We start from the raw sequence: 16,576 nt of genomic DNA on the forward strand, positions 1-16,576 counted from the left end.
TAAATTAAGTGATAATAGACTGAAAAGCGACGACTTAAATAACAAAAAAAGACCGTTTTCCAAGGACTGAGCAATCAGTGGTTGTATAAATGCCTTTTTGAAAAACTCATGCTGCAAATTCAAATCAGTTTTTAAGAGAGGGAGCAATCCTTTGTGTGATTGTGTTTGCAGATAATACGCATGCTGAAGACTGGGATCTGGCCGGTCATTAATATACACAAGATACCTGCTGACTCCATTTACTGGGGACAGAATACAATCTGGAGTTTTTTAGCGCTGCCTACAAATCATGTGAAAGTGATCTGGGCGCACAGTGGGAAAGCGGCGAGCATTTAAATAACAAAAACAACATGTCCTAACAAGTCAAAATCACTGACGGTGCAAATGTAGACGCGGGAAAGGCGAGTATAGTATTATAAAGGTAAGGCAAAAGGGGTGGTAGATGAACACAATGTGTGCGGTTTCACCGTATGAACATAAACAGGTACAATGAAAAAAAGTGTAACGTGCAACAAAACAATAATGCAGATTGAAAAGACACAATCAGATAAAATATTAATATATCTTTATAGCAAACTGCTTTTTTTTCTGATACAGAGCTCCAAATCCCCTCCATAGACAGAGAATACAATTTTGGTTACCAGCAGTCATCATTAGAGGGAAATTGCCATATACAGTTTTATTGTAGAGTTCACTGCATAAGCTCCCCCTAGTGGCAGCTGCAGGATGCGAGAATCTGTTTTTTTAAGTCTATGGGGGAGATTTACTAAGGCCTGCATTTCCAATGCCAGCCTTAGTATAATTTACCATGATGCAGGCTGCTTCATTTATTAGTTACTAGAGATGAGCGAGCATGCTCGGTTAAGGCAATTACTCGAGCGAGCATCGCTTTTTTTCGAGTAACTGCCTACTCGTCCGAAAAGATTCAGAGTGGGGAAGAGCAAGAGAGAGATCTTTCTCACTCTCCCCCCCCCCCCCCCCCCCCCGAATCTTTTTTGACGAGTAGGCAGTTACTCGAAAAAAGTGATGCTCGCTCATGTAATTGCCTTAACCGAGCATGCTCGCTCATCTCTATTAGTCACATCTTCGTGTGCCTGCACAGAAATGTACACCAAGTGCGACCTGGCGTACATTTCTGTCATAATTTACGTCAGTTTATGGCAGAAATTGTACATAAATCTGTCAGTCTGGGGTGGCCAACCCCCTACTGACAAGCCCCACCTACTTTCTTCAAAAGCGCCAAGGCTGGTACAAGAAGCCTAAAAGTAGCAAATTGTTGTGCAAATCCTCACTTGTGCAAAAGTTTGAGACTTTATTTATGCCGAAAACTGGCATATAAAACTTTATGCAGGGAATTTGGAGCCCTATAGCAGATAAAGGAGCTCCGGTTGTAGAAAAAGACATATGTTATCAGTGCAGAATTGTAAACTCATTTAAAGGGGTTGGCCACTTTATCAGAGAATTATTTTTGAAATGCAGACAAAACTACATCTAGTCTTCAAGCTGCTAACACAAGCCCAGCCCCCTCCGCACGGACGGATTTGCATTGCGTTTCCCACGGTGAAAATTGGTGTGCTATTTCCGCAGTGGCAAGGTTCAATTGAAGCTAATAGCTTTCTGCCTGACAACGCACACATGTGGATTTGTTCTGCGGATTTCCACGAGCGTGAAAGAATCGCGGCATGTTCTATTTTACCGCGGTTTGGCTCAATTGATATCAGTGGAAGCAAAACCACGGAAATCCACAATCACTCGCTGGTGCTTTTTTGTTTTGATTTGCAGTACTCCCGCGGTGTAAATCGCATGGATGTGAAGCCCATAGTCTCCAATGGGTTCCTTCAGGCCACAAAACATCACTCATTTGAAAGAACCCATTGGAAACCATGAGCTTCACATACATGCGTTTTGTAGCGATGACTTTATAGTGTGAAAGAGGCCTTAGTTACACAGTTTGGTTTCCATCTGTTCACACGCGGCTCCTGGACAACAGGACTCAAGTGCGCTGTGCATTCAAACATTCAGAGTAAACGCAGCAAATGCCGAAGAGAAATAATTCACTTTTCATTCATTTTATGCAGGCATAAAAATTATTGTTTGGTTTAAACACAGATTGTTCAGTCCTTCTCATTCACTTATATAATAAATAAGAACGACTGAATGATTTGTCGTTTCACCGAGCGAACAATGTATCAGCCTGGTGTAAATGGACCTTTGTATGATAACTGAAGTGAAAAAAAACATATGTGTAATGCACGGATACAGAGATATAGACCGGCTACAAAGGGCATGTTTAATACCTCTGATGGCCCACACATCCACCAGGAGCAACAGATCAGGTATGGCAAAATCCTTGTCACTTTATGTCCAGCATCAGGGAAGAGTCCTCACCGCAATACACATATAGCATAACAGAGGGGGGTCCAGATCTAACACCTTCACCAAGTTATATGGACTGGTATGTCTGAGCAGGTACCTTTTAGTGAGCCATTACAGAAAAGTCTTACCTTAATTTCTCGTGTGGCTTTCAATCCAAAACCCTCACTGGGAAATTCGGTCAGTTCAAAGCCCTCAGTTGACGCACCGTTCTCTTTTGCCCATTGGATCAACTCAGCAAAATAGTCTTCCCTTTTGTCATTAAAGAGTACAGATAAACCTGCTGTGTTTAAAAGAGTCAATATGGGGGTTTAGTACTTGATTTGACATCATGCTGCTCTATGTACATATACCGGAGATATTAGGAAGAAATAAAACCTTGGCATCTGGCGAGGCTAAGCTGCAGGACATGTATTATGCCATTCCCACGGTACACATGGTTGGGGCAAGTCCTCCAGAGTGACAGCCACATTTTCCAGGGTCTCCTCACTATGGCTAATATAGGTGTCACATTTGGACCTCTCTATAACATTCATGTAACTAAATAGAGGAGGGCTGGCCAAAACCAAGTTGTAAAGTCACTGTGGTAAGTAGAAATTCAGTCCTAGTGCGCTGTAACAATGGGTTTCATGGTAGCTGAAGACCCGATGAAGGCCTCTGGATCTGGTAGGCATGTCAGTCTATCTGACTCTGGCAGGGTCAGATTGCTGAGCTGTCAGAAGTACACTACCCGCATTACATTAGTAGTGCAGTGTAGTATACCAGTTTCAAGTATACCATAGTACTACCATTGTAGTATACCATTTCAAGTCCCCTTGAGGGACAAAAAGTATTTGTAAAAAGAAAGTTTATTGAAAAAAAAACAATAACACTTTTCTCCTCCAAAAAAAACAGTTTATTACAGAAAAAACAATAAACATATTGCTTACCACCATGTTCATGATGACTCATATTATAAAAATATTGTGCTATCCTACTCTATAAATGGTGTATAAAAAGAAAAGAAAAACAAACAAAGCCAAAATTGCTCTTTTCTTTTTCCAAAAATGGCTTTAATGTGCCAAATTAACACTAAAATATATAAATTTAGTATTGCCATAATCCTATGGACGCAAATAATAAGGTTAGCATGTTATTTATACTGCATGCTAAGCGCTGGAAAGAAAATTGCTGTTTTTAGTTAATCAGTCTTAAAAAACTGCAATTAAAAATGATCAAAAAGTCACATTTACCCAAACATTGTACCAATGGAAACTACAACTCATTCTACAAAAACCAATGCCTCATACGGTTTCGTTGGCAGAGAATTCAAAAATGTTATGGGTTTTGGAATGAGGCAATGCAAATACAATTTTTGAAAGGGTTTTTATTGTGTAAAAGAAGTAACACATGAAAAAAAAGTTTATAAATTTGTTATTGCTGTAACAAGGTAACAGTTCGCTTCTACCGTATGGTGAACACCGTAAAAGAAAAACTAAAAATATAATGGAAGAATGAAAGAATTTCAGGGTTTATTTCCCATGCCCTTAAAAATAAACCTAAGCAATACTCTATTAAACAAAAGTTCTGTTTGGGGAGCAGGAAAAGGGAATCCCTATGGCCGAACGATTCGGTCTCAGGGCAGAACCGAACAGCGCCTGGCGGACTCCTTTGACTATAAGGGGGTTGGTTGTTTCGGCACAGCTGGACAACTTTTGGACAGAAGAAAAAGTGCTGAATGTAGCAGTTGTTCTTCCAGTATTTTCAACCGGCTCTGTGACGAAACCTTTGTCTGGTTCCAAAGTAGATGTGAAACCACCAAAAAAGATACAACTCTTACCACCAAAAACAAGGTCAAAAAATTAAAAATGTTATGGCTTTTTAACATAATGACCAGGCGGTTTTTTTTTAATTGAGACTGGTCTCTAAAGAGTTAAAGGAAACCTGTCAAGTACTAGATCCTGCACTCACTGAAAGCAGCATAAAGTAGGGGCAGACATGCTGATCCCAGCGATTTGTCACTTATGGGGCAATGCTGTGTAGTATTCCTACATAGTCAAGCCGCACTGCTCGGTGAGAGACAGATTCAGCCTATTCGTGAGGGGACTGATATTTTTTCAGTACAACAGCCACAAAAAGTCAACTAAGGCAGGTGGGTTGGGGCAAGCAACACATCATGAATATGCTATACCCATCTTAAGGCGGATGTTGCGGAAGCCGGACCTCTGTCATGTATGCAGCTGCTGCTTGACTGTTGATGTGAATGCAGGAAAACTACGCAACATAGTCCCATAAGTCTCTCCCTGTTTTACACTGCCTTCATTGGTGGCAGCATAAAGAACAGGATAGGTTCCCTTTAAAAAAAAGTCTTAAAAGGAAAAGTTGATGTAAACAATAGGTCATTTTCTGATCAGACATGCAGAACACATACAGTCAACCATTAATTATCAGACACACAAGCTTCTGCTAACCTTTCTGCTTCTTGCGAATCCTTTCAACAAGTCCCCGGATCTGCACATATTCTTCCCACTCTCTCCCTGGTGCGGAGTTGGGGTTACTGCACTCTGCCAAAATACAATGACAATCAGTAGAATTAACTGCTTGAATCTATAGGAGTCTTGAACTAACAAATAAGCAATTCTTTACCAGGATAATTAATTATATCTTACGAATGCTCAATTTTACAGTTTATACATAGACATAATCTACACTGAACGCTAACGAGTACCTGCACTTGTTTTTTTCTAATGTGCAGAATAGGCGATTCTAAGCATTTTTGCAGTATGTTTTATTAGCCTATTCTGTACATTTTCTTTACAAAATCCCTTCTCTGCTAGATGAAGACACGACTGAAAAATCCATCTTCAATCAACATAACAGTAGAGGGCATTTCAGATGTGTCTGCACCCGTTCTCTATAGAACTCTGCCGACACAACTGTCCTGTTTCCATATTACAGTTTATTAATAAGTGTCTGTATTATATAGATTTTATTTTTAAGGCCTCATGCCCACGGGCATAATTGAATTGTGGAATCCGCATGGGTCACTCGTGCGGATGATCCGCAGTTCAATATCCCCATAAACAGTCATTGAGCATCCGCAGGTATTTAAATACCTGCGGAGGTCATTTTTTTCCCCGTGTGCAAATTGCACGTGGGAAGAAAAACAAAAAGGCTTCTCCCATCCCATCACAACGCTTGCTTCCTGCCCAACCCAATACACTGACAAGGGCTTGGTGCGTTGGATGCACACTACTATATGTCACACTCAATGCATTGAGCCCGTCAGTGCATCGGGTCCGGTAGGGAGTGAATGCCGTGAGGGGAGAAGCCATCTGCAGAATAGAACAGCTTCTCCTTCAAAGCTCCTGGGGACGGTGGCATACGAGCAGGACAGGAGAAGGAGAGGAGTTCCCTCTACTGTTATACAGCTAAGTGAAAATGGATTTCTCTTCCCTGTCTTTACCTACCTGCATAGCAGAAGAGGGGACTGCTATGCAGGCTGCTAAAACCCATTGCAAAAATGCATAGAATCAGCTATTCTATACATAAAAAAGTGGAAGTACTCTTTAAGTAACCGAGTATGTGCATTACAATACGTATTCTGTACTGATCCAGAGTTACATTGTGTATTATACTCCAGAGCTGTACTCACTATTCTGCTTGTGGGGTCACTATGAATATACATCACACTACATATCCTGTACTGATCCAGAGTTACATCTTGTATTCTACTCCAGAGCTGCATTCACTATTCTGCTGCTGAAGTCACTGTGTACATACATTATTTATGATCCTGATGTACATCCTGTATTATATTCAGGAGCTGCACTCACTATTTTGCTGGGAGAGTCACTGTGTACATCCATTACATTACTTATCTTGTACTGATCACGATTGTGTGGTTGCCATCACAAACAGCCAACAGGTTCATTGACAGACAGCCCCTAGTTGAACCTCTACATAGAAGGTTTATTTTTCGTAAACTGGATTGCAGACCAGAACTTTGCAAAGATTTTGCCTTCTCAGAAGTGTAGTCTATATACAGACACTGAACAAGCAAGAGCGGCTGGAAGACTGCAGTTCCTGTATAGTTGTGAATGCAGTACAATTTCTAAACTTAGGGCAATGAACAAAATGTAATGCTGCTGATTTAGCGCTATGTGCCCTTCACTGGTTTACCCTAAAGCAGCAGCACCTCCAGCATCCACTCTGCAGGGAACAGCAGCAAAGCACCATGTAAGTCAATAGAGCAGGCTGCAGTTTTCTGCATGGCGGGTGGCTGGGCACATCAATGTGCAGGGAAGACTTAGGGGCGAAATTGCTGCAGAATGTCCGCAGCGGACAGCCTGCATCAGATCCGCCGCTGATGCATATTTCAACATTGCTTTTAATGTTGATTCAGCAGTGTAAATGGCGTTACAATTGCTATGCTGTGGATTTAAATTCTGCACTGCATGTCAATTTCCGGGTTTTGTGCTGATTTTTTTCTGCAACATGTGGATGAGAATTTCAAAATCTCATCCACTTAGCTGACAATGTAAATGCTGTGGGTTTTCCATGTGAAGGGTTCGCACAGAAAATCTCAGGCAAATCCGCCCCATGTGAACATGGCCTTAGGGTCCTTTGGTCCATGACCATTTCTTACTTACTTTGCAATAACTCGCTGATCAAGTTCATCATTTCTTTTGGGGAGACGGCTGCTGTGGCCCCGCTACCCGACTTCTGAGTTTTCACTCTACTTTTCTTGCCCATTTTGGATTTTGCCTGCAAAAATACCAGAGTCATTAGTGCAAACATAGATCTTGCAATGTCTCAGTGATTGGACGAGAAAACAGAGAATTCATGGACTCACAAGTAAAAACCCCACAAGGGTAAACAGTAAATTATCACAGATGGGGGAAATTTATCAACAGCGTCATAAAGCATGTTAGCCCCTTCTTCACATCACTTTATGGCTGACAGATTTGTGCCAAAAATGGTGCTTCTCTAACAAATTTTCCACATTTTATAACTTCTCTTAGCTACAATCCTTCCTCTCAACACTTAACACCTTAAGGATGCGGCCCTTTTGTTTTCTCCCCATTTTCATTTTTTCATCCCTACTTTTAACAAATCAAACTTTTGTTTATCCACCAACATAGCTGTTGGAGGACTTGTTCTTAGCGGGTCGAATTGTATTTTCAAAGGTACCGTTTAATGTATCATATATTGTACTGAAAAACCTTTTAAAAATTCTAAGTGGAGCGAAAGGAAAAAAAAAATTCCACCATCTTCGGGCGGCGGGAGGTGTTGTTTCTATGGTGTACGCACTGCAGCAAAAAGGTCATAACTTTATGTGTCAGTACGATTACAAGTATACCAAATTTAGTTGGTAGCCTTGAAATATGGAATATGCAAATTAGGAAAGAATTGTCATCTGGCTGAGAAGAGTCAAGTTAAATCAGAGCTGCTAAGCAAACCTTTCCTTCTTAAGGCCCATTAAGACACAACGATTATCATTAAAAAGACATCTTTTGAGCAATAACCGTTGCATGTAAATGTGCCTATCTTTCGCTTTTCTGCCGAAGGATGGATTTCAGTTCGGCATGAAATCCATCGTTCAGCAGAACAGATGATGAGAAGGACCGCATGCTGTGTTCTGCCAGCGGATGCTGATTACATGGTCTTATCTGTCAGCCTCATGGTAGAACAAAGGGAATGTATTCAGCGAACAGCGGGTGGTCTGTTCCCTGAATACAGCTCCTGGAGTCTCATATGCTACTAATTGGTACTAATAGGCATTAGTACTAAGTAGTTGCTTTATGCAAAAATTATCACTCAAAAGCTATTTTTTAAGTGATCATCTTTGTGTCTAAATGCACCTTTACTCTGGATAGACAGGGTTTCATGACTAATGGGTGATGCAAAGAACTGTCTATCAAAGGAGAGGGAGTTTTGTTAGCTTGGCAGCTCATGAATCAGCATGACTCTTCTCTACCAGATGACTCTTCTCTGCTGATTTGCATATGGCACAGGATGACTTTAGAACCTAATTGCAGAAGTACATGGGCTCATTATGAAAAGAGAGAAGTTATTGATGCTTTATCCCCTGCTGGCAAGTAGAGTCAGTTTTAGGGGCCAGGGGTGGTCATAGGTTTCCTTTAACACTATTTGCAAAGCCATTTCATCTTTGTAGATGCACTGGTGAAAACTAAAATTGGTTGCTAAGGTGAGAATATCCTTTAAAGCTACTTTGAGCTCATGGGCTGATGCAAAGTAGCTGATGCAAGTTTTACGCTTGCCTTCCCCAATGTTCCCCTGTTGTCAGCTCTCAAACTCGCCACTGCAGTGCATTCCATGGACTACAAAGGCGTGCAGCACTCCGTAGTCCACCCAAAGGGTTCAATGACGGGTCTGACAGCTGACACCAAGGGAACAGCAGGAAAGGTAAGTAGAAGACTTACATCCCCGGACTCAGCACGGCAGCTACTTTGAACCCATGAGCTTAGCTTCTAGGGCTCATAGTAGCTGACAGATGCTCTTTAATGGACAAGTTGCAAAAAGATTTCATACCACATTACCTTTATTTTCTATGGAGAGTCTTAAATGAAGTTCAGGAACAACTGCAAAAGAGAAAAACAAAAAGGAAGATATTAGTGTAAAAAGGCAAGAGTGATCATCAAGAAATAAAATATTAAAACCAGACCCGGCCATATGCATGAGATAGCCATCAGCTCCGGCAGCGAGAGGATCAAGGACTGGGGATTTTGCCTATATACAATTTGTATGGCTAGCTATAAACATACACCTTTCATGTCAATCATACCCACATACAACTTGCCCGTCACATACCACCCCCATGCTTTACACTGCAGCCCTTCTTGTTCAAACTGGCTGCAATTGACCTAGCACACGCTCACCCTATTATCATTACTGCGGTAATAGAATCACAAGCAGCCTGAGCAACACTATGAAAAACAGATTATTATGTAACTGCTGCAGATGTACTCAATGAGAGGGAGTCTGGAGAATCTGCGCCTGTTCTGGAAATACAGAAAACATCATTTAGGGTTTTTCTTCACATAAAAGAAAACGGAAAAAATGCGCTTGCATAAGAATCCAGTATCGTTTTAGCCCGGAAAAGCGCAATTATTTTGTCACTGGCACCATGGAAACAGAAGAAAGGGATTATTTACATATCACAAACGATCGCAGCACAAAACCGGGCAGAGTGTGAAGGGGATCAGCCGTCATGTTACTTTCCATTGACGACACTCGGCAGTTGAAGACGTCAGTGCGTCTCACACAGGACTCCCTCTTGCCATCCTACCATTAACACAAAGCGTGACTAAGTGTACTAACCCCATGTACGTAGCACAGACCTGGCTAGAATGCTGGGCTGAGTGGTCATGCTAACTCTGTAGGTATGGAGATATGCAGCTAACAGATTACTCAGGCACCCCTTATCTCCAGGAGAAACCATCACTGGGACACCTGATACCCTGTTTCCCTGAAAATAAGACATACCCCGAAAATAAGACATAGCATGATCTTCCAGAATTTTTGAGGATGCAAAATGATTTTCAGGCTTTTTGAGGATACTTGAAATATAAGCCCTACTCCAAAATTAAGCCCTGCTAACAGTTAATTTAAAAAGTCAATTCAAATAGTGTCCAGGCAGCTATACATGTAAAAAAGTTTAACCTTTTTGAACAAAAATTAATATAAGACACTGTCTTATTTTCGGGGAAACAGGGTACATACATGAACAGCTAGAAGTTATATGGTGCAATTCAGAGTCAGGGCCATCCGGAATATCTTCTGAACAAGAAACTTTGTAGAAGACCTAAATGGGTGGGCGGAAAACTTTTTGGCACCATAGTGGTGCATATTGGCCATTTTGAATTAAGCCCCCATTCGAAAGGGGGTCATGTGATACATGATTGAAGAGTGAAATTTCAGCAGGAATTGATAAATCCAGTAATTTTTTGAATACCTGCCAACATTTTCGAGTTAACGGATGACGTCATGTTGAGTATTAATAAAGTTGTTACGTTGAAATACATAATATGGAAAACACCAATCGCGAGTCTTTTCAGATACCAGAAAATGCCCAAATCCTGCAACTTTTGGTGATTTTGAATTAGAACTGAGCGTGTCTAGAGGAGTAGGGTGCTTGTCAAATATAAGCCACTAAGACTTTCAGTTGCCAATGGCAGGTGCAGCTTCCGAAGTCACTGCAGATGTCTTAGTAATAATAGTGCGTGGTGACTGTGTAGTACGACATTGCGCCATACTGTATTGGCTCACTCCCACCCCCATGAGGTTAACTCTTTCCAATCCACTGTCTGACGTCTGAAGACATTCTGATTGAAGGCTGTACAGCTCTGTCGGAAGACGTCCGGCAGAGTTTTCTTACTGTATATTACTGGCCGCTCTGTTGTCAGGGGACTTCTCCAGCATGTCCTATACTGCAGTACTGGCTCTAGCCAGCAGACGGCGCCATTGTATAATGACAGAAAGAGAAATCCCCCTAGGAAACCCTGAATCCAAAATTGGATTGCAAAGGGTTAATACTGCTTAGGCCAGGCTCACATGAGTGCAGCTTGCAGCACGAAATCAGTACACAAGGACACTGCGTAACATCACTATGTACTAGCTTGGCGTGTATGCTCGTGTAATACGCGCAAAAGGCAGGACATGCTGCTATTTTTCTTGCACCCATATTTTGCTCAAGTCATGTGATCGGCAACATGGCTGTCTATGGCAGATTGGTATAGGGTATTACATGCGCAAGACTCGCGAACGGAATACGCTGTACTGACACAATCCTGGGAGCCAGGTCATAATAAGGGCTCGTTCACATCAGTTTTTTGCAATTCCATTTTGAATTGATTCCTTTTTTATTTATTTTTTTCTATTTAACAAATCCGGTAGATGAATCTGTTAAAAAGGAAAAAAATAAATAAATAAAATTAGCATCAGTTCCCTTCCATTTACATCCGTTTTTACAGATTTTGTTTTGTTTTAAATTCTTCTGTTTTTCTAACTTCCTACTCATTAAATCTGTTAAAAGGACATCAAACACAGAAGCAAACAAACTTTTCCATTCAGCTCCGTTATCCATTAACTGGATTGTAAAAAATTTTTAAAAAGCATCGAACAGAACCGAATTGAACTGCATATAACTGAAGCTCAGAAAATCCCATTAAAATCTTAAAACAGCCATTTTTTTTCATTTTGAGGCATCTCTGACAGAAATCAAAACTGTGAGGAAGAGAAGACCTTCGTCTCTGTCAATTATAGGGTTAACCGTCGCGTTGTGTACGGTAATATAAGCGCGCACATGGCCGCGTTACATAAACCTCTCAGGTTCCAGAACATTTGTGTTCCACTTATCGATGCAAGTAAATATAAAGGGAGATGTAACATGATAGCGGTAAGCAGGACGCAAGGTGTACTAGGCAGGTTTATTCATACACTGTCCGTGCCGCACCCCTTATCCAGTATTACCACGTCTCCATTCTGAACCTTTACTATTATTCAGAGCCATTCCCGCGCCGCTGATTGTTTACCAGATATATTGTGGCACAGCATGGGCAGAACAGTAAAAGAGGAGGACCTAGGTTAGCAGTGCAGAAATGTCTCCTCCATACTTTACACTGCAGCTCTGCACCACTACAAAATAGACAGAATTTGTAGAGCTGATTATCAGGTAACTACAATCTGTTTATACCCAGGACTGTGACTGTAACAAGGGGGCATCCTCTAAGGCTAGAGGAAAGAAGGTTTCTACACCGACATAGAAGGGGGTTCTTTACTGTAAGAGCAGTGAGACTATGGAACTGTGTGCCTGAGGATGTGGTGATGACGAACTCACTAAAAAGAGAATAAGAGGGGCTGGCTGCCTTTCTTGAGCGATATTACATGTTATAGTCGCTGATTACTTCAGAAGGGTCGGTGATCCGGGGATTATTCTGATTGCAAGATTGGAGTCAGGAAGGAATTTTTTGCCTTACATGGGGAAAATTGGTTTCTACTTCATTGGGGTCTTTTCTTGCCTTCCTCTGGATCAACATTGGGGGAAAGAAAATGAACTGGACGGACATGTGTCTTTTTTTGGCCTAACATACTACGTTATCATACATTGTGAAAGCAATGAAACTCCGTGCAGGAGGGAGCCTGCAGATCCAATAGCGAGAGGAGAGGACTAGGTATTAGCTTGTATACACTTATGTGGTATATACTGCCGCCCATAACTTGTAGCATAGAGCTTGGTTTTTGTTGGCAACGGATTGGAGTTGAGACCTGCAGAAACTCTTATAGTCCAATTTCTACATTTCGATGGACTGGTGTGCTCATAGTAAGGGGTCTTCACATAGAGGTCTGGGCTGCCCACAGTTTGGGGTCATACGATGATGTAAGAACTAAGCGCCAATATTGAACTCTGAACTGGACCAGTAGTGTAGCACTTGGACTTAAGGTCCCTATTGAAATCCAGTGGTCCATAACCTGCAGCTCCAACAGTAAGACCACAACTCCCAGCATGCCCAGTCCATCCAAAATGATGGACAATTATTATGTTGTAGTGCTACAGACACCAGAGAGCCAGAAGCTCCATCATGTAATTTACGGGTAAATAACTTTTTCTGGTCTGAGGGCCACTTTGCCATACTGAAGCACTTCAAAAAGGCCGCAGGGGTATTCCCATCCGGGACACTTATGGTATACCCCAAGTATGTGCAATTATAAATTGTAAAGATGTGGGTCACTCCCCCCCCAATCAGCACTGCAGAGAGGAGGAGGCAATGTATATGGTGATCTCCATTGTAGGTGATGGAAGTCCTATAAACTACAATGGAGAGCTGCATACACATACAATGCCTCTAACTCATATACTCATTTTTGGAGAGCCAAACAGGTCAAGAGACTTGATTCTCCTAATACATAGGGGACCCAGATATGACTGCACAGTGCACCCTTAGTACTTGTCCTAATATATAGGGGACCCAGATAGGACTACACAGTGCACCCCTAGTACTTGTCCTAATATATAGGGGACCCAGATATGACTACATAGTGCACCCCTAGTACTTGTCCTAATATATAGGGGGCCCAGACATCACTACACAGTGCACCCCTAGAACTTGTCCTAATATATAGGGGACCCAGATATGACTACATAGTGCACCCCTAGTACTTGTCCTAATATATAGGGGGCCCAGACATCACTACATAGTGCACCCCTAGTACTTGTCCTAATATAGAGGGGGCCCAGACATCACTACTTACTGCACCCCTAGTACTTGTCCTAATATATACTGGACCCAGACATGACTACACAGTGCACCCCTAGTACTTGTCCTAATATATAGGGGACCCAGATATGACTACATAGTGCACCCCTAGTACTTGTCCTAATATATAGGGGGCCCAGACATCACTACATAGTGCACCCCTAGTACTTGTCCTAATATAGAGGGGGCCCAGACATCACTACATACTGCACCCTTAGTACTTGTCCTAATATATACTGGACCCAGACATGACTACACAGTGCAGCCTTAGTACTTGTCCTAATGTATAGGGGACCCAGACATGGCTACACAGTGCACCCTTAGTACTTGTCCTAATATATAGGGGGCCCAGACATCACTACATAGTGCACCCTTAGTACTTGTCCAAATATATAGGGGGCCGAGACATCACTACATAGTGCACCCCTAGTACTTGTCCTAATATACAGGGGACCCAGATATGACTACACAGTGCACCCCTAGTACTTGTCCTAATATATAGGGGGCCCAGACATCACTACATAGTGCACCCCTAGTACTTGTCCTAATATATACTGGACCCAGACATGACTACACAGTGCAGCCTTAGTACTTGTCCTAATGTATAGGAGACCCAGACATGGCTACACAGTGCACCCTTAGTACTTGTCCTAATATATAGGGGGCCCAGACATCACTACATAGTGCACCCTTAGTACTTGTCCTAATATATAGGGGGCCCAGACATCACTACATAGTGCACCCTTAGTACTTGTCCTAATATATAGGGGGCCCAGACATCACTACATAGTGCACCCCTAGTACTTGTCCTAATATATAGGGGGCCCAGACATCACTACATAGTGCACCCCTAGTACTTGTCCTAATATATACTGGACCCAGACATGACTACACAGTGCAGCCTTAGTACTTGTCCTAATGTATAGGGGACCCAGACATGACTACACAGTGCACACTTAGTACTTATCCTAATATGTAGGAAACCCAGACATTGCTACACAGGGCATCCTTAGTACTTGTCCTAATATATAGGGAACCCAGACATGACTACACAGTGCACCCTTAGTACTTGTCCTAATATATAGGGGACCCAGACATGACTACACAGTGCACCCTAAGTACTTGTCCTAATATGCAGGAAACCCAGACATGACTACACAGTGCACCCTTAATACTTGTCCTAATATACAGGAGACCCAGACATGGCTACACAGCGCACCCTTAGTAGTTGTCCTAATATACAGGGCACCCAGATATGGCTACACAGCACACCCTTAATACTTGTCCTAATATATAGTGGACCCAGACATGACTGCACAGCGCACCCTTAGTACTTGTCCTAATATATAGTGGACCCAGATATGGCTACACAGTGCACCCTTAGTACTTGTCCTAATATATAGTGGACCCAGACATGACTGCACAGTGCACCCTTAGTACTTGTCCTAATATATAGGGGACCCAGACATGACTACACAGTGCACCCTTAGTACTTATCCTAATATACAGGGGACCCAGACATGACTGCACAACGCACCCTTAATACTTGTCCTAATATACAGGGGACCCAGACATGACTGCACAACGCACCCTTAATACTTGTCCTAATATACAGGGGACCCAGACATGACTGCACAACGCACCCTTAATACTTGTCCTAATATATAGTGACCCAGACATGACTGCACAGCGCACCCTTAATACTTGTCCTAATATATAGTGACCCAGACATGACTACACAGTGCACCCTTAGTACTTGTCCTAATATATAGGGACCCAGACATGACTACACAGTGCACCCTTAGTACTTGTCCTAATATATAGGGGACCCAGACATGGCTACACAGTGCACCCTTAGTACTTATCCTAATATACAGGGGACCCAGACATGACTGCACAGCGCACCCTTAGTACTTGTCCTAATATATAGTGGACCCAGACATGACTGCACAGCGCACCCTTAGTACTTGTCCTAATATATAGTGGACCCAGACATGACTGCACAGCGCACCCTTAATACTTGTCCTAATATACAGGGGACCCAGACATGACTGCACAGCGCACCCTTAGTACTTGTCCTAATATATAGTGGACCCAGACATGACTGCACAGTGCACCCTTAGTACTTGTCCTAATATATAGTGGACCCAGACATGACTGCACAGTGCACCCTTAGTACTTGTCCTAATATATAGTGGACCCAGACATGACTGCACAGTGCACCCTTAGTACTTGTCCTAATATATAGTGGACCCAGACATGACTGCACAGTGCACCCTTAGTACTTGTCCCTTCTTGTTGGCCTGCTATGTGCCACCCCTCTTCACCACAACATGGAAACTACATGTGAGCAGCCACGTATAGATACTTCTGTGTTCAGATGATTTGGGCTGCCCAGCATGGCATTGTGCGCCTCATATGGCCCCCGGGCTACATCTTGTGCACCCCTGATATAATTAAACACAGCAAGCACTGTGACCATAGTCCTCGAGGTATGACAGGAGACCAGTTACTCCACATAAGGTTATGATCACATGGCGGAATTTGCCATCTGTACTTCGCCCGTAAACCTGCGTCAGAAATCTGCAGCTTTTCTGCCGAGGTTTTTGCTCAGATCTGCACACGTTTAGCCCTGTGAAGTGGCAAAATTCATGTGTGTGGAATCATGACGCATCTGACATCCCTTCTTGATGAAAATGAGTAAATAACACCCAGCGCTCCAGGGAATATGACTAAATATTGCAGAAAATAGAAGTAAGGACAATTAACTTACTTCACAGGATGTGCTTGAGAAAGGAGGTAGTCATCCCCCGAAACGCGCTGTACACTTTCTTTATAAGCAAACATGGACTTCAGGTGTGCCAGACTGCCCCTCGTAGGGTGGCCCAGTCATGCCAGGTAAGTCATCTCTGCTTGTATATTGGGAATTTCTCTACCTTCCTTCC

The 16,576-nt window shown here is 42.5% G+C and overlaps 1 protein-coding gene across 2 annotated transcripts in view; it reads right to left on the bottom strand.

The window, feature by feature from the left end:
• Window positions 1–16,576, bottom strand: part of SETD3 (SET domain containing 3, actin N3(tau)-histidine methyltransferase) — a 61,046-nt gene that overhangs the window by 41,601 nt on the left and 2,869 nt on the right. For both annotated transcript variants that reach the window (XM_066608053.1, XM_066608054.1), the window contains exons 2-5: window positions 8,916–8,957; window positions 7,005–7,119; window positions 4,824–4,916; window positions 2,505–2,656 (exon numbers count right to left, since the gene is read on the bottom strand). In XM_066608053.1, coding sequence (XP_066464150.1) covers window positions 2,505–2,656; window positions 4,824–4,916; window positions 7,005–7,107 — 348 coding nt within the window. In that variant the 5' untranslated portion in view covers window positions 7,108–7,119; window positions 8,916–8,957. The remainder of the gene's footprint in view (window positions 1–2,504; window positions 2,657–4,823; window positions 4,917–7,004; window positions 7,120–8,915; window positions 8,958–16,576) is intronic.

This window comes from Eleutherodactylus coqui, chromosome 6 (assembly GCF_035609145.1).
Source record: "Eleutherodactylus coqui strain aEleCoq1 chromosome 6, aEleCoq1.hap1, whole genome shotgun sequence".
Classification (NCBI taxonomy): Eukaryota; Metazoa; Chordata; class Amphibia; order Anura; family Eleutherodactylidae; genus Eleutherodactylus; species Eleutherodactylus coqui.